Source organism: Astatotilapia calliptera, chromosome 13, assembly GCF_900246225.1.
Source record: "Astatotilapia calliptera chromosome 13, fAstCal1.2, whole genome shotgun sequence".
Classification (NCBI taxonomy): Eukaryota; Metazoa; Chordata; class Actinopteri; order Cichliformes; family Cichlidae; genus Astatotilapia; species Astatotilapia calliptera.
Genome location: NC_039314.1, coordinates 22743273 through 22770149, shown reverse-complemented (window position 1 = coordinate 22770149; position 26877 = coordinate 22743273). Strand labels below are relative to the sequence as shown.

General features: G+C 39.6%; 1 protein-coding gene across 4 annotated transcripts in view; it reads right to left on the bottom strand.

Moving 5' to 3' along the window:
- Nucleotides 1–26877, bottom strand: part of slc8a1b (solute carrier family 8 member 1b) — a 146392-nt gene that overhangs the window by 99277 nt on the left and 20238 nt on the right. For all 4 annotated transcript variants that reach the window (XM_026189820.1, XM_026189821.1, XM_026189823.1 and 1 more), the window contains exons 2-4: nt 22556–23478; nt 20847–21011; nt 19331–20124 (exon numbers count right to left, since the gene is read on the bottom strand). In XM_026189820.1, the coding sequence (XP_026045605.1) occupies nt 19331–20124; nt 20847–21011; nt 22556–23431 (1835 nt within the window). In that variant the 5' untranslated portion in view covers nt 23432–23478. The remainder of the gene's footprint in view (nt 1–19330; nt 20125–20846; nt 21012–22555; nt 23479–26877) is intronic.

The window sequence follows — 26877 nt, the reverse complement described above, 5'->3', positions numbered from 1 at the left end:
TGCGGTTTCTCCTTAGAAAAAGTCCACCTTTTACCCTATGGAGCCTATCCCAGCTACCACACTGTAAGAGGTGGGTACTCCCTAGACAGGTTGCCAGTCTGTCGTAGGACTGGCACAGAGACAGACAACCTTTAACACTTACACAGTATTCACACCTATGAGCAATTTAGAATTGCCAAAACTAACCTAACCCACTAACTGCATGTCTTTGTACTGTGGGAGGAAGCCTGGAGTACCTGGAGACAACCCACGCAGACACAGGGAGAACATGCAAACTCCACACAGAAAAGTCCCCGGCCCTTGCTGCCCTAAAACGTGGCATCTACTCATAAAAATGTAAAAACGAGTCGATAGATCATCTCTTTTAGGTTTTATGTATTCATACAGAGAATGAAAAATGTCTTTATTGTAATGCTCTTCATTGAGTATTACTGTGCATACTGAAAGCAAGCATAAGTGAAACAGTGTGAGAAAGTTCAAAGAGATCACATGAAAAGAGCTGAGAGTGATGAAAGACTTAAAGTATCCCTAAGAGAAAGTTAAAATGAGGGTAAAAGTGTGATTGAGGTGGACATATGAGAGATTGTGAAAGAGTACAAGAAGCAAGAGGAGCCGGAGGCCTTTCTCTCTCTCTCTCACTCCCAGTCTCTCGTCCTCTGCAGCATCATGGGAGTCAGTGTGCTACATTAGAAACAAGATCGGCTGATAGCCTACATCCACTGCTGGCCTATCTATGTTATAATACTACTCCACAGAAGTGTCTTTCTTAAAGCATTAGAAACTATCTGCAGTCACATAAACAGATATGGTAGAACATATTTAGATGTTAAACATCTAAAATGAGGACAAAAAGAGGTCACCAATGATTCGAATCCAGGTATTCTAATGCCATTTTTTTTTTGTTTTTAACTGTAAAAGATCAGTTAACAAAAATATGTTAGGGGTACAAATACAATGGCTTTAAATGTAAAGACCTAAAACATCACATCTGCAACTTTCCTCCCTGGGAATCGATCTTAGTGTAATTGTGCTTGTGTATTTCTTTGTCTGCTTCCCTGTGTATGTAGGGCTGTGTGTTTGGAGATGATTGTGATTCCACCGCTACCCTTCATCAAGATTAAAGGCACCTCTCTGTGCCAGGGGACTACAATACCACTCACAAAAGTCTGTATTTCCACCAAGACAAAAAAGCTCGAATATTACTTCTCAACTTTCATCCTAAAATCACATTTAGACTTATTTTCCATCAAGGCAGTGAAGGTGTCGTTGAAGAACCACACAACATTTCAACATTCCATAGCATTACATAGTGAAAGTTATGGTTATAAAAAAAACACACGAGCTACAAAATCTATGGGCTGCATCTGCAAATCACTGGTGAATTTCCTTCAGCAGTTCCTTACATCATCACTGGTGTTTTCAGTCGCTCCTATTACTTTGTCTCCAAACCACTCAATCTGAAGTGTTCCTCAAAGACAAGAGATAATAGAAAGCCCATTTTCCAGCTTCACTTCAAGACTAGACTATATTTATTACTCAGCTAGAGCCAAACATGCACAATTACACAATTATCTACTATAAAACAACAATCATTAAAATGCTAAATGGATGAAATTTTAATGTAGCTAAGCATAAATTTATTCATCTTCAAACTAAAAATTAAACTGCCTTCATTAAATTTCCCTTGACATCGACCGGTGCTCTCTTCCACTGGGCCACAATATTTCTAACTCTTAATATCTAGTCATGCCATATGTGAGTAGCCCGTGGAGCCCCAGTGATTAACCCACAGGTCTTAAGAACAGTCATTTATAATATGATCTAGAAAAAAATGTGGGGGAGTGGGTGTGCATGAGAAAGAGAGTGCATGTATGAAGCAGGCTGTTTCTCATTGTCAGTGTGTGAACTCATAAATCTTTATACACACACACACACACGGATGCGAGGCCTCCACTCACCGACAGTTCGTTCATCCACCAAGGAGACGCTTGTCACCGCGGAGACAGAAACCAGGACCACCCGGGGATTATGTGATAGCTCAGTCCTCCAACATATAGACAACCTGCCATTGCTGATAGATTGTAGAGTGGATTCATTTGCCCGTCTTCCCCTCCCTGCCTCACTCTTTTCATTTCATTCAACATGCTTTGCTGGCTGCCTCTTGTCTGTTGCTCTTCTTCTATCTGCCGGCTGCTTTCCTTGCTGTCTTGGGGTTTATATTAGTACAAATATTATGAATCAGCACGGCATGTCAAATCATATCGATTGCTTGGCTCACAGGTAAAGCTTGTAAAGATGTTTAGATTGTCACAGCTATTACTTTACTTTATAGGCACAAAATTACCTCATATTTCCTATGATTATTTAATAGGGGCATTGCATTTTTTTTGCCCTAAGAGCTGCTTATGCTGAAAGAATTTCATTAGCCTGCATTTCCATGGAGAGTTTGGTTATGATCTTATTGCCATTTTGGGGGTGTTTTCCATAGTGCCAAGGAAAAACTGTGTTTTTGTAATTAGTCTTGTATTAGAAAAAAAAAGTTGAATGTCAGCAGCTTCTCCTCCGTTTCTCTTCTCATGGATCATTTGTTATCGTTAAACTCTCAATAACCTCATTTCTCTTAATCATGAGCTGTCACAAGCTTTTCTAGAGTCCGGTCTGCATTGGTTACCACTCCTTTTATTAAAGACCTGTAATAACTCTTAACAAACCTGGAGACACTCATATCTTCAAATGCCTTCATCCTAAGACAGGAACCACAGGGAAAGAGGATATCTATCAATTTCAAAAACGGGGTGGCTCTGACCTTCGACCAGATAATCCTGGGTTCAAATTCCCCTGGTCAGGTAGGGTTTTTCTGTGAGGAGCTGCATGTTTCCCCTGTGCCTGCACCGATTCTCTCTGTATTCTCATGCTTTGTGATTGTAAATGCACAAAATACACCATAACAAACTCTGTAGAGATTCTATTGTAGCATCCCACCTCACTGCAGAGGTTGAACACTGAGATTCAACACCTTACACACGATACAAGCAATAGACTGTCAGCCTCACACTTAGATTAAGTTCCTATGAGAACCACACATTGCTAAATTATGACAGCTCACTGTGATATTGAGGCATTAAGGTAGTAGTCATACGCACCAAATCCTACTGCTTAATCTGCACTATTAAATTCCAGGTTGGGAAAAACTGCAAGGGAAATCCCAGCTGGAATTCCCGAATTACATTCTTTTTCCAGGGATCGCGGGAGAACTCAGTGAGGTCAGATCCCAGAGGACCCAAAATGACATAAAGAGTTATCTGTTGCATTGTTACACATGCATTATGGATATATACCAATCACACACACGTTTAAAAAAAAATATGGCAAATGCTCATTCTCCCTCAGTCGCAGAAAACCTACTTGTCAGGTCAGTGTTTAAACTGATGGCAAATCGTTAATTTGACTTAACAGGGTCCCACTTTTACTCCCGCTCAAAGATGTGGAAATGTTTACTTCGAGTAAACCTGACACACAAGCTAGCTTTTAACAGCCACAAAACCACAGAAAGTATACTGGCAGTGTTTTTAAACACACACACACAATTATATCCATACAAATCTTCTCTACAGTGTTTTGTACACTTCGCAGTTTGAAAACGAGCTTAAGGGCAACAGCGATGACAGAAAAAAAGCTCAGTGTCACATCACAACACACAGATGTGACACACAACACTGTGGCCAAAGGTCTCCAAATGCCACGATAGTTATATTCATCTCGGTTTCTGTTGGCATTATTTTGTTATTGGTTTTTGTAAAGATTAAGTTGAAGTTGAATTCCACTATTGTGGAAAATGTTAGATGACACAAATATAGCTCAGCAAAGCCACACTTTGTGGATTTTTTCCCTTAAGTTTAAACATAACTACTTAACATAAGCAATTGCATTAATTAGCTATGATAGCTAGTTTCTAGCTATAGCTTCATAGAGGGAGTGATATTAGTACTGTTAGGTCTTGAGCTTTAATTGTGAATATGGTTTGCTTACCTTCTACTTTTGGCTTAGGATTTAAGTGTTTTGCACCATATGGGATTAAATTGAAGCCTCCTCTTGCTGCCAGGCCAAACCCTTTCTGGGATGTCATACTTCAGGATACAGAAAGAGCATGTGCATGTGACTCGTGGCTAATTACACGCCTTTTATACGATTCAAATGTTTGTTAAAGTCATTAAAAAGCTTCTAGTGCAAACAGAAAGGCGCAGTGGAAGGAGGGAGTCTTCCTGCCTTAGGTTTATCGCCACAATCCACATCTGTTAAGTCTGAGTGTAACTGAGGTCACCAGACATTTTGGCACAAAGTCAAAGATTTGTTTGGCTCATCTGACAGTCACTCGTTCTCTAACACACACACTCCTCACTCACATCACTTACCACTTTTGTCACCTTGTGCGCATGAGAGCAATTATTTGGACTGGAAACTGAAGTGCACTTCATCAGTGCATTTTCAGTTTTTGGATAAAGACCTGCAGTTTGATGCCTGATTGTGTCAATGAGTGTAACGGGAGTAAGAGAAAAATTGTCATAAAAGGAAGAATTCAAATTCTTGGCTCCCCCAAAATAATATTTCAAATGCTGTCTTTAATATTTTTAATTAAATTTATGGTCTAAATTCCATTTTTATTAATAGCTTTACACAGCATCCAACTTTTTCAGATACTAGGCTGTGTTTCTAGGCTTGTCTGAGTCCGAGCACAAAATCCAGACACCGTCCCTGGCAAACTAGGACATCTTGTCATCATAGATTACATGGAAAATTCATCTAGTGGTATGACAAGGCTTTTCCACCATCAAGGAATATTATTTGTTAAACCCCTCAAACCAGGATTGCTGTACAGCAAATTTTCTTAGAAACAATGAGAATACTGGTGTTTTTTTATCATTATTATTCATTTCAAACCATTTAAACCTCCTATAGGAAAGTAAATAGCGCTCTTCTACAAATGCAGACAGAAGCTTTTAATCTGAAAAGGTAATGAAATAAATGCAAAGACCTGAGATTTTGCTTCCCCGGATGTCTTTCAAATCTTTAAGCTCCCTCCTCCCCTTCATCTAAATCCCAGCTCACGACTGAACAGATTTAATAGATGAAATCAATCAAAGAACAGAGCCTGGATTCTCCTGATCAGCCCATTTCGGTAAGAGACCATGGGGATGTAATATATTTACAGCTTTGAACACTACAGAAAGACACAGTCAGAGAAAGAGATGAAAAAGAGAGACAGATGAATTGGTATCAGATCTCTGTAAGCCCAGGATTCTGCACACTAGAGCCTGTACAGATTAGCTAACACTGCAGCTGCTGCAGCAAGAGTGTGTGTTTGAGGGTGTGTGTGTACATGTGTGTGTATGTGTGCCTGTCTAGCAGTGCACATTACTAGGGAGCATGGTCTGTGTCTTTTCTGTCCATGCAGCTATCAGAAGAGCAGAACTGTGGCTGTGAGCGTGTGTGACTATCCTCAGTGCGACTGCTATCAGATACATATTCAAGCTAAGCTCCAGGCAAGACTCACTCTCTTGCATCAAATCTGTTGCAGTGATATGGGCCACTAAGCACCATAAATCTGTTTAACTTTCACTTGGTTATCTCAGCTCAGTTTGTCCTAAGACATTTTTGTTTACTTTAATCACACAGGGTTTTACGTCTTCTTTGTACTGTACAGAGACAAACATCATAGTCACACTAGGTGCACCACTGTTTGTGGTTTGCTGGCATTTCCATCTGTGATGCAAACCGAAATCACTGATCATTCAGGTTTTACGAGTTTTGCAGACAAAATCTTCCAGTAGAAAAGTACGAGCTTTGCATTGCATCATAAATGTATTATCTTACACACATTTCTTTGTGTTATCTTTGTATGTATACAGCTGTAACTAAGGATTGTTTTGGTTGTCAACTAATCTGTCATTTTGCTTTGATTAGTCAACAATTACTTCAATAACTCTTACCTCAGCTTCCTGCGGGCAAACTTTCTGTTCTTGGCTCCAGTACCAGTACCTCAACTGCTTAAGTCTGCGCGCCTGTGAATATCAACCTGCTCTCTCACCCACTTAACAGAAAATTTAAATAATGACCCAAGAAACATGATTTTGAAAATAATTTTAAAAAATGTAACATTACTCAATAGGACCGTCAGAATAAAATATAAATAAATAAAAATATCAAGTAATACAAATGAAAGTTTTAATGATAAAGAGAGGAAGTGGCGTTAGATTTGCGCATGCGTGGTACCGATCGGGTTTCCGGTACGGATCAGGTAGCGACAGTGACATTCTGTTTTGTGTTCACACTGCATTCTTCTTTTTTAGCACTAAGTGTAGCCTTGGCAGACAATAGAGGCCATATTGCCGTCATAGCTTCCTGTAGTGTATTGCAGTTACAAAAACACATTTATGTGGTATTCAAATCAAATCAAAATTTATATATATTAGTGTATGACGCGTCGACAATTTTTTACAGTCAATTATTTTTACAATCTTTGCAGCCGTAGTCATCTAATCATTTTAGATGAAAAATAAACAATCTTAAGTAAGATTGAACAATGTGTAACCTCTACAGATAGTAGTTCATACTTTAAACGACTGCATGTTACAAAAATGTTAATGGCTTTGTCTTAGACATTGTCTGCTAAGTTGAGTATGCAGACTTTTCCTCATTTTCCACCCTTTGCCTGTCGCTCATTAGCATTGCACATACATCTCTGCTGTGCTCATTAACAAAAAACCTGTTCTAGAGTCTAAGTGAAATACGAGAAAAAACAGTTTGCATCCATCTGAGCAATGAAAAAAGAAGGTGGCTCTTAAGTGTTGAACTTGTCCTCCTCTAAGTGGATTTTCTTATTTATTATTTTTCTTCATACAAGGGCATACAGGACAAGCTTTCCTTCCCCCAGAAACTACCATTTTTGTTTTTTTCTTCATTCAGCTGCTCAGGACAAATGCAAATCTCTATTGCTCAAAGCTGGAGCACCTATAGCGTATGGGAGATTACCTCCTCAGTAGGACAGCTATTGGTATGATGCCACAATTCCAAGGCCACTCCTTTACAACACCTGGTCATTGGGAATACATTTTACCATTGGGTTATTATTCATTTTTTTCCACTCAACACAGAATTACATATTAAAAGATGAGCAAAGATAACTGTTTTCTACTAATTAAAAATGCCATATAATTAAAAGAGTGCCTTGCTTTTGGACAATATTAGAAGGCGAATTTGATTTCCACTTTTCCAAATCTTGCCATTGTTTAAAATTCCTTTTATATATTTCAACACTTATTGACACATTCTATCAAATGGATAACAGTGATTTGCACATTAACATACCAGTCTGCAGCCAGCCGCTGGACTCCTTACATCATTTACCACATCTGTACCAATGTTAGTCCAGTGTGGCCAAACATAGTCTAATCCTTTTTTGGGAAAGTTCCCCTTGTTGCTAACTGACCAAAACTATGTTGGCTGTGTCAACATGTTGTAAACAGAAAGTGGTTTACACAGGGTGTGAGCGAAGGAAAGGAGAAAGAAAGAAAAAGACATGTTTCAGAGACAGTCAAGAAGTACTTCTAGATACTCCATCACTTTGATTACTTGAGAATCTTTGCAGAAAAAAAAAAGATATGGGAATTGTACAGAGGGAGACGGAACAGAATTCCAGCCAAGAATCCATAAGCTATCATGTGTGATTATATTGTAGCAGATTTATTGGTGGATCTCACTGCAAGCTCACATCTCTCTTCATCACAATGAAAAAAAAAGGATCAAGTGAGGTACAAGCAGGTGATACTGTAGATCATGATTAATCCTCTGGGAATCATGAATCCTAGTGAAAGCTTGTCAAGGCAATAGCTGTTACATTTTACTTGAAATCACAAAAGTCAGCCTCATATTAGGATAAAACATAAATTCATCCTGATTATCGCCATTGTCTTAACAAATAATTAATTGCAATTAGACTGTGATTAAATATGTAAGTGTGGAAAAAGTGCTAGATAGACCAACTGGCAATATCTAGAATCAAATCAGAGCTAGCTAAGGTCTGGGTCATATACTCAGCAACTTCCTGGCAACCTGTTGTGTAGGAAAAATGCATATTCCCTGACTGGTAAGTGGTTGCTGGAGGTTGCTGGCTGTTGCTGGGTGAAACTTGTCACAATGAGGGCACTGCACCAAAAATATCCTTGTGATTTCTTTCCTTGTTAGCAGACTGCTGAAGTTACTATACTTTGTATAGAAGACGCACACTCACCAACTGCTGGCTGGACTGGATTTAAACCTGAATGGGAAAAAATGCTAAGGAAACAAGAAATGAAGAAAAATGACCTTTAAAATTTCTCCCTACTGCAACAAACATTTGCTAACCGAGGTACTATGGAGGTACGTGTCTCCATGGTTCACCATGGGGGCCACTGACAGGTCTCTAGGCCTGTGTGACTCAGGCCTAAGGTAACTTAAGACAGCTCAAAACCAACACTTTTTTGTTATGGTTCATACATTTGCACAATCACATTTGTCATCATTACTATTATTGTTAGACACGTTAAAGATGAGTGTATGTAATAGTTATATTATGAATGAAGATAGTGAGACACTGGATTAAGAGATACAGGAAATTTAGTAAGGATGAGGATGAGAAGGAGGTAGCAGAACAGTGCACTTTTATCTTTCACAACATTATTTTGTGGTCCTGCAGTTTGTTTCAAGTATATTTGTCAAGTTTTGTCCTTGTTTTTTGCAATGTGAGCTCTTGTTAGCACTCTCCTTTCACCTTTTCTCACTGTCCTCCATTTATTTCTCTATGGTCCTTTATTTGTGAACTTTTCTTCTATACATCCATTGATCTCTTGCTCTCTCCCCTTCCCTCTATACTCTTCACTTTCTCTGTGTGCACTGCAATAAGTGGCACACAAAAAGGGAGAGAGAGAGATGGAAAGAGAAACTCATCAAAGCGTGAAATAGTCTGAGCTTTTACTACAACTGGCAGCATTTGACCACATACTGCACCAGCCATTATTGTGGTTACCCGCAGCAACACTGCGCTAAGAGAACGGCATGCTGAGAAAAAAGAAGTGGAAGAAAAAAAGAACACATACAGACGGTGTGTTCTGCATATGGAGCAGGTGTTAATGGACAAATTAAAAACATGCATGATCTCGCTTTCGCTCGCTCTCTCTAACACACACACACACACACACACACACACACACACACACACACACACACACACACACACACACACACACACACACACACACACACACCGTCTGTCTTCCCAACTTCTTGTAAAACAAAGAAATGTTTTGCTTTGGGTTAATGTCTTTTACACAAAAGGCAGTGCAAGCATTAAACCAAGCCCCTTTCAATCAGCAAACTCCAAATCCTAGCAGTAAAACTGAGACCTATACCTGACCTGTCCTGTTGTAATGTTTTAATTACGTTCTCACTAAACAGAAGGATGCGATATGTGCTTGTTTTTGACACATACACAACATTTCCCATCACTTGCAATACCTTGGTTTTAAATGAAAATGAATGTGAACTAACTTTAGATTCTAAAAAATATTGTTTTCCTCGCTGAACTTGTTCACATTTGTATGTAAAACAAAAAATGTATGTAGAGGTGTGATTATTGGCCATACAGGTTATACTGATCATACAGAGAAGAGGCCTTTACTAAATAATTGGGGATTTGGGGAAGCTCTCCTTTGGAAGGTTTTTGTATCCTTACAACTATTAAAGGCTTAAACTCTTTCCTACTCAATTTTCCTGCTGAACACTGCATGTCTTCAAAACGCATGACACGCAGGGCGAATTTCACCCAAAAGTAACTGCCAACTGAATCTGGAGATTTGGATTTAAAGCCACTCTGGTGATCGAAGTGTATGAGGGTAATATATCCTTTATTTATTCCTGTAGTGAAACTGATCCTTTAACTTGTCCTACACATTATGATGCAGTAGGAAGCCACTGTGCAGAGAATGTAAGCCAGTACCTTCATGAAGAACACAGTGATAGGTGAAGTAAGTGAACATGTTTGTGATAGCATGAGCCCCCTGAGGAAACCTACACAAGCACAGGGAGGACATGCAAATGCAACTCAGAGGGACTAATGAGGAGAATATTGCTGAAAATGAACATGAATTAACTAAATCTAGTAATTGAACCCAGAAATCCATGTTTCCCAACGTCACAGAGAAAGGGATCAGAGTACTACTCTTGCACAGATTTCTATACAAACTGAAGTGTTTTTGCAACCACATGAGTCGCCCTCTGCTGGCCAGTAAAAATAACGCAATGAAATGACTTCACTTTTCAGACACAGAGGTTATATCCATCTTTGACTGTGGCAGCTGATAATATTCAAAGAACTCTCACACACAAAGTTTAACAAACGCAACCGAAATATCCCATGGTATAAACAACAATGATCTGTTTCACTTAACCTGTCAAGTTCATATACATACAACACACATTTGGCAATCTTCCGACCTCAGCGATTCCTCTGCGACTAACGTGAAGAATAAATAACCCAGTGGGATTCAGTTCCAATATCACAGACCCCGCTCACCAAAAAATTAACATCAACATAATAGCATTAGCCTGCTCATAGTCATCCATTAGAACTACTTAGTGGAGACAGACAGACAGACCAGGGAATATGCCAGTGCTCTTATTAAAGCCCCTCTTTCATAAGGATAAGCACCAAGCAAAGAGCTACACTATATACACAGTGATGCCACAGGTTTAAAAATGGCTCATGATACCTAAAATAGGTAAAGCAAGTGACCAGACTGACTTAAAAGCAGAATGCTCTTATGTTAAAACCACCACTTCAAAGCAAATGCCTCAGTTCCTGCTTTGTTGTAGGGATTAATTCATTAAGAGTCACATCCTTCTTGAAATTCTTTACTGTGAAAACAGCACTGCATGTTTGTGAGCTCAAAAACGTCGCTGTCAGTGTTTTGTCCTGGACTTGGTATCGGCAGTTGTAGATGCCTATACATGTTTAAGTGCTTGAATTCTTAAAGTGTGCAGTGGATCTCAACCGAGTCATCACAGGGTAAAGGGAGTGGCTGTTCAGTGGAAGCGCTGTTCCTTGTAGCTGAATGTGCTAGTTGGCAAACTTGTGAATGGAAGATGTGACACAATCAGTTGCAGCTATATTTGCCAGAGGGATAACAAACAAGTTGGAGGGCAAGTAAGTGAAAGCTGTAATTCAAGAATGGTTGGTGATGTATTGTGACATCTTTTTACATAGATCTACTCCTAAAAACTTCTATTAGCTTTTGTTAAAACTAGAACGACTGCAAAATTCCCTGTATCCTAAAACTGCTAAGATACATATTCATGAGCTGAGTGTGTTGCAATAGTGCATCAAGTACTTGTTTAGCAGCTAAAAAACAGTGCAAAGTTTGCGCTCATAGATTATAATCACGAAATTCAAACAACACAATTAGAAGCCACATCTGGCAGCTGTAAGAATAAATGAGAAAATATTGTTTCCCATCTGGCTTCTTAGTCTATGCCTCTGCTCTTTATCTCTTTACCCCAGACCAACCTCTTTTCCATCTTTCTCACTCTCCTGTCTTTTATCACTCTCTTGCTCCCTTTATGTCTCTGAGTATCTCTCTCTCTCCCCCTCTCACTCTCTCTCTCTCCATCCCCACCGTTGCCAAGGCAATAGTGTTTTGTGGAGGCAGCTGGTTAGGGCTCATTTGTCAAGCTGCTGACCTGCCCTCTCTTGTCCTCACCCCTTTCGCTTGCACTCTCTTCTACTTTTCTGTTATTCGGTATACAAAAAACACTGAAGAGCCTAATTGTCATACTTGTATATCCCAAACAATCATGCAGTACAAGTGGAAATGGCATATTTCAGTCCGGTCCAGTTCCCTCATTATGTTTATGAGTGTCCATCTAAAATGATGTGTGTTTTTCCATGTGAGCAATAGCTTGGCAATGATTTAGAGGTATATACAGTAAACAAAGCAACCGCTTATGGGTTAGCATAATGAGCTTGACAAAGGATTCTGAAACATTGATTGTGCTCTCCTTCATGAGAAAGACTGTGGCAGCCTGCCGGAGATAAAAGCTGATTTTGTGGAAAGTAGGGTGAAAAAACGCCAAGATATGATGTCAGTCTTGAGCCTCTCTCCTCATTTGCTACATGTTTCCTACACTTTTTCCCAATGCTTGTGCCTTCATGTGACTGCAGTTATGATCTTAATCATCCATTAAAGATACTAATCTTTTTAATTAGTCAGTAAGTCATCCAAAAAATAAGTCACAGAACTGGAAATCTCAACCATGTTTGTGGTTTTGGTGGAACATTTTTAGTGGAATTATCTGATAATAGCCTGCTGTGTGGTACGGCCTTTCCAATAAAATTCAGCTTTGTTAAGTGTTTTATTAGTCTGCGACATAGCACTAATTAGCAGAGTCTGCACTGGATATGCACCAGTTTATGGATGTAGCTTGCTAACTAAGTTTGCTAGCTTAACACTGCAATCAGGGTGACTTCCAGCTCCAAAAAAACAAATGGGATGACATCGGTAGTGCTAACACTGAGGCAAAATCCAAAGCAAATGTGCAAAGACGCTACGGCTACATCCATCCTTTATATACAGTCTCTCATCTAAACACGTGTCAAGCTGTTACCAGAAAATGGCAAGTGAAAAATGATTGAATTTCACACAAAAGGACGTGATTTGTTTCAGTCAGTTTACTACTCCAGTCGTTTAAGCATTAGAAACAAAATCATTTCAAAGCTGAAGTCAAATGCATGCACGGTAAAAGCGCGCGCAAGATCACAGGTGTCTCCTACCTTTAGATGTGCGATAACAATGTACTCTGTAACACGAGAACACAGACTTCACACCTCATAAAGTGCAAGCTTGTTTGTGTGTCTGTGTTGAATGTGTGTACATGTAAGGAGGAAAAAGATTCAAGCAGATATTGTTTCACACTTTGCTTCATTGTCCAGAGCAACAGAGGAATTTATTAAAACAAATACGAAACACTGCACAGACACCAACGCACACACACACATACATAGTTTTAATCATCCGTCCTTAAGTGGAAAAACAAGTGCTCTCCCACAACACTTGTTATCTTTCTCTACTAATTAATTCAGAAATGTTCACTAATGGTACTGCTCTGACAGAAGGGTGCAATGTGTATGGGTACATGCATGTGACCTACAAACCCCATCAAGCCTCATTACCACCAGCATTCAAACGTATGCGTGTCCATAAATATGTCTGTTTGTTTATTGGCATGTGCATTTTATAATGATACAATTACATCATGCATGCTCGAGGTTTAGGAACTATGCAAACTGTTAATGAAAAGAAGGAGACAGTTTGATGATCTGCAGGTGTTAGCCAAGTGGTTCTTTTTATTGTGTGGTTCTCATTTAGGATTTTCTTTTTTGCAAACTTGACGAAACATTTAAAATATACATTTTACTGTGACGCAGTTCTCTTGAGCATAGAGAAACAATTCAAGTAAGGGAACAATGAAATCTATATCGATGCTACTGTGAATCTTAGAAGTAAACCTTGATCAAACCGAACCTCGATGACAAGCAAAATGTTAAAAAAAATCAAATTTCTTTACCATCTGAATGTATTTTTAAAAAGCACACAGGCCTACTCATAAAAACACACAGACACATCCCACATTTCTATAGCTTCTAACCATGCATCTCAAAAGGCCGATCTGTCCTGGTTATTAGAGTGTGAACTCCCAGTCTGCTCATCGTGTGTATGCATGTGTGTGTGAGTGTAGGAGGGAGCCTAATTTGATTCTCAACTACACCATGTTTCTCCACTTGCTGCCTGTTTATGGAAATTGCATAATTGGTATGTATCTATGTGTGCATATATTTGCTCCCTCGTGGGGTCAAAAAGTGACTGATTGCACAGCAAAACAACTGATGTTGTGTTCTGTAGAAGTGTGTGCACCACCAGTTTGCTTAGATGTGTAAGTATGCATGTTTTTCCATATTCGCATGTCATTGTGCATATTCACCTGCATGATCTGTTTACTCAACTTTTTGACCTCAGTATGACGGCATGTGAAACAAGGGCTCGCTCTCTTGGAAAACACTGCTTCGCTGATTACTAATGAACCACATGTTGATTGTACTTTAATTTTTTCTATATAATATCCAACCTGACTGCCCTTTCCATTTTCTAAAAATACTGTTTCAATGACAAGCTTTAGAAAAACTGAATTGCTGGCCCAGTTTGCATTAAGTAGTCTGCCAATTCCATCAGGATCATCTATAATAAAAATAGAGCCACTTAGACCGCTGGAAGGTGCTCTGGATAAAACTGCTCATCATAAGACAGGTGTTATGATACTAGTTTATAATAGCATGTATGCAATACAATAGCAGTGGTAATACAGGCATATACAGAAAAACACGTGCAAATTATTTTGTCCAATATTTAGTTTTAAAATTTGGCATTTATGTGCCTTTATTGTAGCTTCTTGTAGATTTCTTGCTACGCAAAACAAACAGCTGTGGGTGGAAGCAGTTCACTTGTTGATCAGATTGTTTGATGAGGGACTTTCATCTGCTTTTTCCCAGTAAAGGTTTTAATGAGGCAGTTTTGGATACTAGAAGCATTCTTTCTTTCACTCCACCTGAGCTCACCTTGATGGCTCCGCCTCTTTGCTGTCTGTGTAGACAGACTCCATTCTAAACAATGACAACACCATCCTCACTTTGGCTTGTGTTATCAGTCTTTTTGTGGGGCTACTTGAGGTTAATGTTGTATTAGTTTATATTCTTATGCACACTCCTAAATACATTTCCACTGCAGGTCTGATTTTAGTTACAGATGTAGTAGAAACGCTTACATGGATTAAATCACTGAAGCAAAGAATTTGGCCCAAGGATTTTTGTAATAGAGTTATTTGAGTTACTCGATGAGTTGTTGCAGCCCTAGTAGTAGTACTTTAAATTACTGCCTCCCAAGGAGTTCTTTGACTACATCCTGTTTGCACTTGGAAACCTTCATCACTGTATCTTGCAGTACTATTATTGTGGCAAAATCTGCATAGAGACAGACAAATAAACATCTCCCAAGGGCTCAAAACCATCATTGTGGTAATTCCAGCAACATCTTGTCATGATGACGGATAGACAGACCTACAAAGTGAAAACAATACCAGTGTCAATGTCACAGCTGGTAAATTCAAGCATCTGTATTGGCACATTAAACCACAAGGTGGATAGCAAAGTACACCCACACAAACACAAATGTGCAGCACTGAGCTGGTAGAGAGGTAATTTGACAGCACTGAGCACTGGATGTGGTGTTGTCTATGTGCTCTTCCTATTGTTCTCTCTCTCTCACACAAACACACACACAAGCACAATCATGTACATTTCCGTCTTTCACAAAACACACTAGGCAAGACCTCACAAGCTACTCTGGAGACAAATTGCACAGGTCCTCTTTCAGACGCAGAGATACAAAGGGGTGAAAAAGAAAATTGGAGAAAAAAAAAAGGCAGGGGCTAGTACGTATAGAAAATTACCACAACTTTAGAGAACTACAACTTTTCTCTTTCTCACTCCCTCCTCCGTCCACCCCACTACGCTCCCATCACTGCCTCCATTCACACTAATCTCTCTCCTCACAGTACCACCCCTATCTCTCTCTTTCTACCTCATTCCCTCTCCTCTGTCACAGAAAACAGAATCAGGGTAGAGTCAGCCTCGAGGCAATCATATTTAGATCAGCTATTTTGTAATTTCTTTTTTCTCAGCAAAATCGTTCAATGCTTTTCCCTAAAGGGACATGTCAGGGCCCCAATGGCTCATTTCTGACTTACACTGTGTATTTCTGTGGGAATGCATATTTTCTAAAAAAGCCCAGCATGGGACAAGTGTTGCAAAATAATTAGGGCCATAAATGGTATGGAACGGTAAGTTGTCGTTACTATTTGTTACCATATTATTCGTTACATGTATCTGTCCTTAAAAGTTTAGTTCCTTTGCTGTGCTTGCAACAGCATAACCAGTTTCTGGCCATATATCAAGAGCAGCTATTTTTTAATCGCATCACATTAAAGGCGTGAAACTTTATCCAGAAGACAAGGCACAGTGTAGCATCCTCCTTTTTATATGCAACAACTGCTTGACTCCAAGGCTTGGAAAGAAGGACGGTACAGTGAAGTATAAAACCACAAAGTTAAAATACTTTAACTAAGATTTATGCATGTGCACAAATTAAGTTACCATGTTGCAGTCATGTGTGTTATTCTTAAATGAAAGCTCAAGTTTTGGTTAAATTACTGTTAAAATTTCAGATATTCTATCGCTCGCCATGACATGAAGTCTTAATTTTTGGTCTCTCTGTTATTATTATTTATAATGCTTTGGGGTTTCCTTTTGATTTAGCACCTACAGTTTTAACTTATTCATATAAAAAAGTCACCACAGATGAGTTATAGGCACACTTACTCCCCAAGTGGTTAAATGACTTGTCTGGGAATCAAACCCCTGATTTCCCAATAGCAAAATGGCTTCTACATAACATAGATAACATTTGTGGCATGTTTAGAATACTTTTCACTTCAGGCACATCTCCTGTAGTCTACAGTCATCACTTAGCAACTCAGTCTTCCCCTAAAGAAACACACACACACACACACACACACACACACACACACACACACACACACACACACACACACACACACACACACACACACACACACACACACACACACACACAGTAACCATGATAGCCGGATGTACAGTCCATCATTTGATTTGGACAAAGTATTATTAAAACCCACTTATTCCTGGCTGTAAGCGCTATAAGCTGTGGAAACTATTCTGTCTGCCACAGGCTGAAAAAGCAAGTCCTGCAGACATCTGCTTCAAATCTGACCTAAAACAGTAGAGGCTGACACAGAGAGAGTTTAAGACTACTGTTACTAAGACAGCGTCTCTCCTATTCATTCATTATGGCAGCACACTTTGTTTAATGTCATTACAACTCTTCTTCCATCTCTCATACAAACTGAACATTTCCAAACAAGCACTGTAAGCAAACCTTTGGTTTCCAAGGCAAACTACAGTAACCAATAACTGAAGCCAGCCAGCTAAAAGAGCACAGTGCTTTCCATCTCTTTCCGCACTGCTAAACAAAGTCAAGTACAGTTTATTCCTGTAGTTCAATATCAGCTTTAAAATCTCATTTACTTATTATGAGACCACACCAGCAGCAGTTCACAGTCGTGCTCATGTTCTCTGTGAAGATAAAGAACCTCCTCCACAGCCAGAAAAGCTAAGATAAACAGTATGGGCAAAGACTCACTAACTAAACACTCTTAGCATCTGATTTATAGGTCAGAAATCCATTTTATAAGGAAGCAGTACAGTTGATTTAGTGAAATCATTTCATCAGTATACTCAGTATCAGTTACTTCAACCTCATTCCAGTTGCTATACTGGGATCGATTGAGTGGTCAACGAAACAGTGATGGTGTGGATATTTAAATGACGGTTGTTATACAGCCGGTAACATGTGATGATATTTAGGGATGATCACAGCTCCCATAAATAAACATAATGCCTAAAGGTAACAAGGTAAACTGCTGAAGTATGTTATAGGGTATATATATCTCGCTAAAGGTACAAGCCCAACAACCTTACAGAACAATGCCCAGAAATGATAATTCGCAAGAGTATTTCACCTTACTGTGAGAAATACACAATACAGAGCTCCTATTAAAAGAACCAACAGACATTCAGTTTTACATGTATACAGCTACAGGAGTGCATGTGTGTAGGCACTTTAGCAACACTGAATGACTGCATTATAACAAAGCAGACGTAACCATTAAAGACATGAGATTCAAGTCAATCACAGTTACAAGGAGAACAAATGTATACAAAACTATAGTCCACAGCAAAACTAATATGGCCACCAAAACTGGCTAAGAACCACCGCGTCAATGTGTAAATGAAGTCTGAACAACATAATGATACAATGAGCTTGATATTTACTGCTAACAAGGTTAAAACAGCTATTAGGAGACTAACACACAAGGCTACAGTCTAAGTACAATACCATTTACCTGTATCAGCTGTACAGTTGTACTGTCAGCATGTCACCTAATGTTTTGGCAAAAAAAAATTCTTTATAATGGTTGGTAATGAAAGGACTTCAGTTTTGAAAAAATATATACACAAGAATAGAAGACTGTGGAATTATCTTCAGTTTCAAAGCATATTGACCAGTATTATACAAACATTAGACTGACAGCTGGAGCTAATTTCCCACACTTGGTGTGGGTCAGGATGACGACTACAGCAGCTGGCCGTGAGCAAAATCAACAGCGTGGTAAAAGTCCTCTTCAAATGTGGTCAAATAGCCATCACAAACCTCACCATGAGTCACCATCAGATTTTAAGCATTGGGTTGAGAAGAGCTTTAAACTGTGCCGCTCTTATTTCACAGCAGGGATCTTTAAATGGAGCTCCAGTGGAGTCCCTTTTCAACTAAGAAAGATGACAAATAAACTTCAAGCTGGCTTCGTGAGTGGTTTGTTCTGGGATGTTCTCACACATTATTAAGCCACCTAAAAGGGCAACTGTTGTTGTTTTTTTAAATCTAAATTAAGTTGACTAGATAGATGTCCCTCCTTAGCATTTCTCCAGCTCCCTGCTGTCTGTTGAGTTCTTGTACCTTTTCCAGTGTCTAGGTCCTCTTTGTTTTCCACTGCATGACTTACTCAAAGAAAGCTCAATGCATCTCGTTCAAATTCAGCGCTATGACATTCGAATTACTTGAAATTCAAACAACCGACCACCCAACAAATAATTCACTTTCCCAACTTCTCGGCACTGGAACTTATAAGTTAAACTACACTACAGAGTGCAAAAATCAATAAAATCTACAGAAGACTAACATCGCAGCACGGCAGAGACCAAGGCAGAGGTCTGAACAGTCTGATGAAAATAAAAGAAGAGCATAAGTAAGGCAAAGTAGGAAACAGAGACAAGGCAAAAAGCATAAAGGGGGTGGGGTATTGTTGATTTTGTTGTGTGCTGAGAGAGCAGTCCACCTTACCGCTCATCCCAACCACCACATCGCACTGACACCATCGCCTTTTCACTTCATCACCAATAACATTTGCAACATTACACTGACAAAATGCATAATAAACAATTACGAAAAATATGAGGATAATGACAGTGAAGCTGATCATTATCTACATGAAAACCAGTTAATGATTTTAAGAGAGACTGATCAAAGTTACTCACAATATCTCATCGTTTTGAAATTCCAGGACGCCGTGAGAGTCTTCAAAGTCTTCTCCACCACCTCGCGCTGTTCCTTCCAACGTCTTGTATGGCAGCATGACCACGCCACGAGCCCCTGAGGTTCTCAGCACCTTCACCTCCATGGTGCCAACGCTCTCGCTGACATGGCATACGGGCTCCTCAAACGTAAAGATGCCGGCATGATCGTCGTCAAAGATGGTAACGGTTGCTGTGGATGGCATGCCGAGACAGGCCACTGAGTCAACGTGATTAGCTGACTCGCCCCCCTCCTCAGGTTCCTCGCCTTCTGATGTCAACACTTTGACACTGGAAAGGTGAATCAAGAAGTTTTCATCCTCCTCAAAGATGTCATCATCAATGATCCCCACACGGACCTCCTTCATCGTCTCACCAGGCTTGAAAACCACTACACCCTCGGTGAACTCGTAGTCCGAGCCAGCGTTGGCTGTGCCATCTTCTGTCCGGTACTCCACAGAAACCGTCTTGCCCAGGTCGCCGCCACGCCGCACCACATTCACTGCCACTGTGCCACAGTTCTCAAGACACTGGTAAGAACCGGGCTCAAAAAAGATTTTGGAGACAGGATCGTTTTCGCCAGTTTCTGAGCGAACCTCGTGCATGCTCACAGCCTTTCGTGCTTGATCAGCAGCATGTTTTTTCAGGATGTTGCCAGCACCTGTCATCAGTCGGGTGGCCTGGCATCGATAGAAAGCACGGCTCTTCTGCTGCTGGCTCAGGACTTGGTAGTTGGCAAGCTCAATGAGTTGCTCCACCTGGTAAGAGAAAATACAAAAAGCCACAAAGAGTGCAACAACATGCATTAATAGTAGATTTCCTGGGGGTATAAATCCCGACTCCCAGACTGCTGAAACAGTATCCTATTTTATGTTTTTAAAAGCTGTGTGTCACTGAACCAATGTGGTGGAGTTTCATCAAGCTCGGATGGATAAATAAGATCTAACTACATGTCACATCAATGACTACTGAACAAGAAACTGTCAAATAGCAGTAAAATTATAATGAGTCAAACACTTACAGTAAGTCAAGCACAGTCTGGGGGAAAAAAACAGATGTAAATTACATGCCAAGCCAACCACTTAGTTCTCTTTCGCAAATCCTTTTTCTTGTAGAAGGACAAAAAGTTTTTATTTGAAAATGTTTTCAGAATTCAGAAATTTCGTCTTTGTGTAAATAGTAAGTCTGCAGCATTTTCTTTGTGAGAGAACAAATAAAAATACTGCATATTTTATTTGGAAATGTCTTTGGTTTCCTATTAATTTTCTATATTCACCAATACATAAGTGTGAAATTCACTTGTAAATATATATAAATGCCTGAATTTATTAAGAATTTATCTAATATTCTGCAACAGACTGGTGATCTGACCCTGTAAAAATGAAAGCAAACAGCAGTAGTTTTATATATTGCAGATTACCTTTGGTCTTGTGCAACTAGAGCAGCAATAGCAAGATATATTTCTGACTTTGTTACAAACCTCTTTGTCAGGATGTTTCTGTTTAAGCTCCTTCAGGATCTTGGCCATATCTCTCCGTGTTTCCTCCTCATCCAAGTCCTTCTCATCTATATCTAAGCCCAGTGGACCATCAAGGAAGTCAACACCATGAGAGTTCAGCATCTTTCCATCCATCTCAATGTCCACCTTAAAACAGAAGCAATAGAAGGACGGAAGGAAGAAGTAATCAGTACACCTCATTTAAGATTTTGTCAATATATCAATTCTTTAGGCGCTCTTCTGTAATCTCAAAGGTCAAGTGAGAACTGCATGTATGTGATGAGAACACAACAACAAGCATGAAATCAAATAGTGAGTGTTTGTGTGAATCCAGTCATGTGAACATGTTGGTGTCCAATAACACCCCTCAATCAAAGCAAAGAAGGGTGCTATTAGACACTGGTCAGTGAGAGTTTTATCTGTCAGTGTTTCAAAGCTCAGTTCTCACTGTTTTATTCTTGAAACTATTTGTTTTGTCAGCCACATTTAGGTCAAAAAACTTTTGCTTTCACATTTCCGAAGGTTTACTTTACATGTAACCATGGTAAGCTAACAGTACCAGATCCCAAAGGATGGGTAGGTAATATATTAGCCGTCAGTATTTGGATGTCACTTTATTTTGTAGCTGTCAGAATAAAGAAGTATTCTGTTTTTCACTGACATTGCATTTTTCGTAGAGAATCATTTCATTGATGAAACGTCCTTCGTCTCTTTAAACGGGAAGGCAAGAAATACTCATTTTTTCCCCCAGGAACATATTTGAATTTAATTTAGTGATTTTTTTTCAGAAGATGAAATGAAAGTGTTCTTCATATACTTACGGAGCACTGATTCTTTATAATGCCATCAAGCAATAACACCATGGGCAATTTTCAAATGCAGAAGAAGAGACAACCAGGCTTCAAATTAACTGTAGCAAATCAACACAATCTACACTACAGTACTGAAGATTTAATTAGATGTGTGTGATGCACTTCATCTTCACATGTGTCATCAGATAATAGTCAAAATGAAAAATTAATAGCTGACAATACTTAAGAAGGTATTTGTGCGTGTTTCATAACAACAGTTTAGCATGGCAAAATGTCATTCTGTAATACAGATTTGAGGTACACATTACTCATGAACACTCTTCACGCACATACCTTAGCACCTTATCTTTTCCACCATGTGTTTGGATGAGGACAGCTTAATTATGTTTTTACTAGCTGACTCTTCTCACAGATATGTCGGATATGCTTTAGTTATAACTGTTAAGATTTTTATACGACACTAAGGAAGGCATTTTTTCTTCTGCAAAACTTGGTAGTAAGACATTGGTGCGATATGGGAATAAGAAACTGCTACAACAACAAAGTCTAACAGGGCAAATCAAGCAATTTAAGGAGGTTCCAAAAAGGAAAGGTCAGGCACATTAAAACTAATTTATTTGAACTGAAGATAAGAAAACTGTTCATTGTCCTGTCCTCACTCTTGTGTTCATTGCAAAAAACTGTACATGCCAAAGCATAGCAAAGAATAGTAGGTAGTAATGTGTGTCTTACCCTTTCTGACATTTTATTCAGTGCATTCCCCAGATTTCAGTAAATGACTAGTTAAATGCAATAAACAGTTATATGCTTTATACAAAAAATGTCTGTGGAAAATGAACCCTGGTGATAACGGCTGTGGCAACAGTGACAGCATCATACCTTGGAAGGAAGTGGACGATCACCCTCGGTCTCAATGATCATGCCACGCTGCTTGCCAGTGCGGTAGCGCTTGTACACATACTTGTAAAACAGCAGGCGGCGATCGGCTATCCAGGCGAACACCACACAAATGGGGAAGAAGAGGAAAGTGAGCAGCCCCTCCCACACCTGCACAACGCCAGGTGAGATCACTGACAGAATCAGGTAGAGCCAAATGTAGGCAAAAATACTCCAGGTGGCCGTGACAAAGAACACACGGAGGTGCTTGACCTTCCTTGTCTCGCCATCAGGAACGACATACACACAAATACCGATGATGACAAACATGTTGAACGCTGCAGAACCCACAATAGTGGAGGGTCCCAGTGTGCCAGCCTCAAACCCATGACCAATAATTTCTATAATGGACAGGAGGATTTCAGGTGCTGAAGAGCCCAAAGCCATGAGGGTAAGGTTGGAGACCGTTTCATTCCAGATCCGGACAGTAGTGGTGGTGGTTTCTCCATTGGGTTTCTTAATGGTGATCTCCTTTTCCTGTGATGTTATAACCTCTATTGATGCCATAAAGCGGTCTGCGATGATGGACACACCCAGGAACATGTAGACCAAAGCCACAAAGTAAACAGTTGCACGAGCGACCTTGTCTCCAAATGATGGGTTTTGGGGCTCCCAAATAGGCAGAATCACCCCATGTGAACACTGCTCAGGTTTACTGCATTCAGTTTTATTGGTGGACACAGCTGAAACAGAGCCACCCAGGCTTGCTTCAGGGGGTGCCCCGGCCAACGAGGGATGGAGATTAAGGAAGAGGATCACCGTAACAACTGTTAACCTCATGGTCGGGGACAGGCGGGAGGAGTGATCCCGACGGGCCATGTTGGTGTCAAGACCAGTACTCTGAGGTGTTAATGAGGATGTTGAACCTTCAGAGAGAAAACAACAGGAGAAAATACAAAGTATTATTAGAAATAAGACAAATGAATGTTGTTGAAAACAGGAACCAGTGGGGAATTCTAACATTTAAATCTCCTTTAACATGATTTTTATAATGTAGTGATTTTCACAGGAAAATATTTGTTTACTTCAATTTACTTACATTAAATGATGCTGCCTGCAAGGTGCCAATATCATGAAATATTATGATAGAATGTTGTACAAGAGCACGTCAGCATTGATAAAGTACATGATAATAGGGCTGGGCGATATGACCCAAAATTCATATCTCGATATTTTTTAGCTGGATGGCGATATAAGATATATATCTCGATATTTTCTTTTTAAAGCCATAAGTTAAGAACAAAAAGAGAGTTCTTAGTCACACTGTGTCCCAGATGTCACACGGGCACTTTTATTTACATACAGCGTAGATGTACATGAAGAAATTACTCAAAAATAAATTATCAGCATTTATTAAATAATCATGGTCCATAAATAAAAGAAAACAATGTTGTTTTTGTGCATAACAAAAAGCTCACAATTGTGCAGTCAAAATGTAAACTAAGACGCTGAGCATAATAACAAAGAGACAGATTTCACAGCTGCACCACGTCTCTGAACAGGTGCCATTTGTGGTCCTTATACACACACAGTACGTATCACTCCGTGAGGCTCCTCCCCAGTAGCCGTAATTTTCCGAAAATCCATCAAGCGGTGCAGCTCCGTAGCTTAGCAAAGTCATATTAAAACATTTTTTGACAGATTGCTGAGCGCTGTGTACCACATAAAATCGGTTCGCGGTCAGTAAGCACAACCAGAATTCATACATAAGGCGCACTGTCGAGTTTTGAGAAAATGAAAGGATTTGTCGTTAGCGCGGTTAGCTCGTTAGTGCGGTTAGCTCGCTAACACGTTGACGCCGTCCAGCCCCACGCACGGGGCGATCCGCGGTAACTCACTAACGGAGATTTTCCGCTTTCATCTTGTCATGCAGGTGAAGCTATGGGGGAGGGGGAGTTGTGTTCAGTGAAGGAGAGGCGAGGCCGAGTAACGTTGCGTAGAGACAAAAGTGGACGAAAGAGAGGCAAACCTGCGGCTCCACAAGTATAATTATAACGTAACATAGACTATATCGATATAAACGATATTGTCCCATCTTATATCTCGTATGAAAATAAATTGATATTTTTAAAAAACTCGATATATCGCCCAGCCCTACATGATAAGTTGGGAGGTGTGTGACTAAAACCAAATAGCTCAGTTCACATGAATGCCTTAGGACCTTGTAAACACAACACCACAGAGATTAGCAGACATGTTTCAGGGCAGATGTTTGCGTAGTTGTTTAAGGACACCAAGTTTGAATAATCACACCAAAGATAAACTTGAGCTCCTGAGCTCAGCACTTTGGCTTTTCAAGGAGCAGCTTCTGAAACTTCCCTGCAGCGGTCCTGTAGCAATAATACTCTGGTCTACCTAATATGACACTGCTGGCAGTGGCCTTTATGAAAACAGTCTACTTCTCTCAGCAACAGTAACTTGTGAATAAGGTGGCTTTATTAAGACATCTTTTAAATATCACACACCCATAAGATGCTGTTAAGATTCAATATTGAGGAAGGGTACAAGAGGTGATCGAAGAATAACCACACTGGTCCGGCCGGGTGAAGTCAAACGAAGATTTTAATGAATACACGCGTGGGAAGAAAACTCTGTAAGCAGACAGGAAGTAGTCCTCGACTTAATCAAAGCATGAACAGATATTTTATAGCATCAGGGTTTATTTACTGACGCCCCTTCATGCGTCACATACATTTTATACATAGATCAGATCAACATCATGACTTTTCACCTAGAAAATCATCTTCTATTTTCATGGCTAGCCCTTCCTGTCTACCTTTCAGTTCTTGTCTTGTTCCTCTTTCTTGCCGAGACACCAAGAAACGGTTCCTCTTTTACCAAGACAATTTTGCAGTTACAGCCAAACATAACTAACCTCTCCTCTAAATAAATCTAATTTAAAGTGTGTGTGTGTGTGTGTGTGTGTGTGTGTTGACCTCACATGCTCTTTGTGTCACCTCTTACACTTCTGACCTTTTACCAGACCAGAAGCTCACTGAGACTATGTGTATGTCTTCTACTAAATAAATGTTTTAATCAAGAACCTCTACTAAAACCTTAATATAAAATGATAAAGCTATCTGTTACATTGTTAAAGCCTCGTCTTAGCCTGCGGCTCAAAATAACTTCCTGTCTTCTTTCTGCATACAACTTCCTGTCAGCCTGCAACTCAGTCTTTCTGAAAGAGACACTGTCTAAACCTTGGAATGCAATATCCATGCTGCAAATTATATTATTAATGCAATAACAATTATTTAACAATAGCAGTAAAATAATTTCCCTCCTCGACACTCCCCCTTTTGACCTCTGAAAACCAGAGGTCACAATACATTGTGTCCTCACGCAGACCCTTCTCTGGTGGTCTCGAACCTCGAGATCTCCAGGATCCTCGCCCCTCCTGTGGTCGCCGAGATCAGTCTTCTGCAAAGGAAACAAAACACCTTTTCTTGCATCTCCCTAACTTATCCTATCTGGGACTCTTTAATTAAAAGCCTGATCCTAATTATCTTCTTAACTTATTGACTTGTATTTATGTATACTCTTCAACGTTACTCATCACTTTAAAATTCTTTTAAGCGCTGGTTTCACGTCCAGTTGCTCGCTCTATTTTCCCTTATCTGATCATCAACATCCTGTGCACAAGTTGTCGCTGCTGCAAGTTAATCTACTCCAAAAGAAAACAACCACTTTAATCAATTAAGTTCAAGCATATAAGCAATTACTCCTGTATACATTTCATCATAGCTAAATGCTGCCTTGAAACAACTCCTATGTGTTAACACTAACTTCATTTTAAAACCTCACATTTCCTATGTTATCACCTGTTTTGGTATAACCTTTTTATTTCATTTTGCTCCCTTAATGTAACAATACCTTCTAATTCTAATGTATCAGACTTAACCAAAATATATGCTTTCCTTCCTCTTTGGTCCTTCATTTAGCTTTTAACTGAACTTAAAGAATTTAAGGCCTTTTGCCTGGAATCAATACTGTCATGTGTGTTTCTTAACTCTGTGTCTGTAAGCGTGTGCAATCCTTCATGAACTCATATTATCCTCACAGTAGATTGGCTAATCATAGCGCTAGCCAAAGGCTCGTGACCCTCCAGAGACAAATTTGAGCCACAACTCCTTTAAAAGCACAAAATGCAATATGTATAAAATAGTTATAACTGCACCTGAAATACAAAGTTAACATCATCATAAACATCTTATGGTCATCAAAGCAATGGGCAGGGCTGCGACCCAATTTAGCCCTGTCTGCAC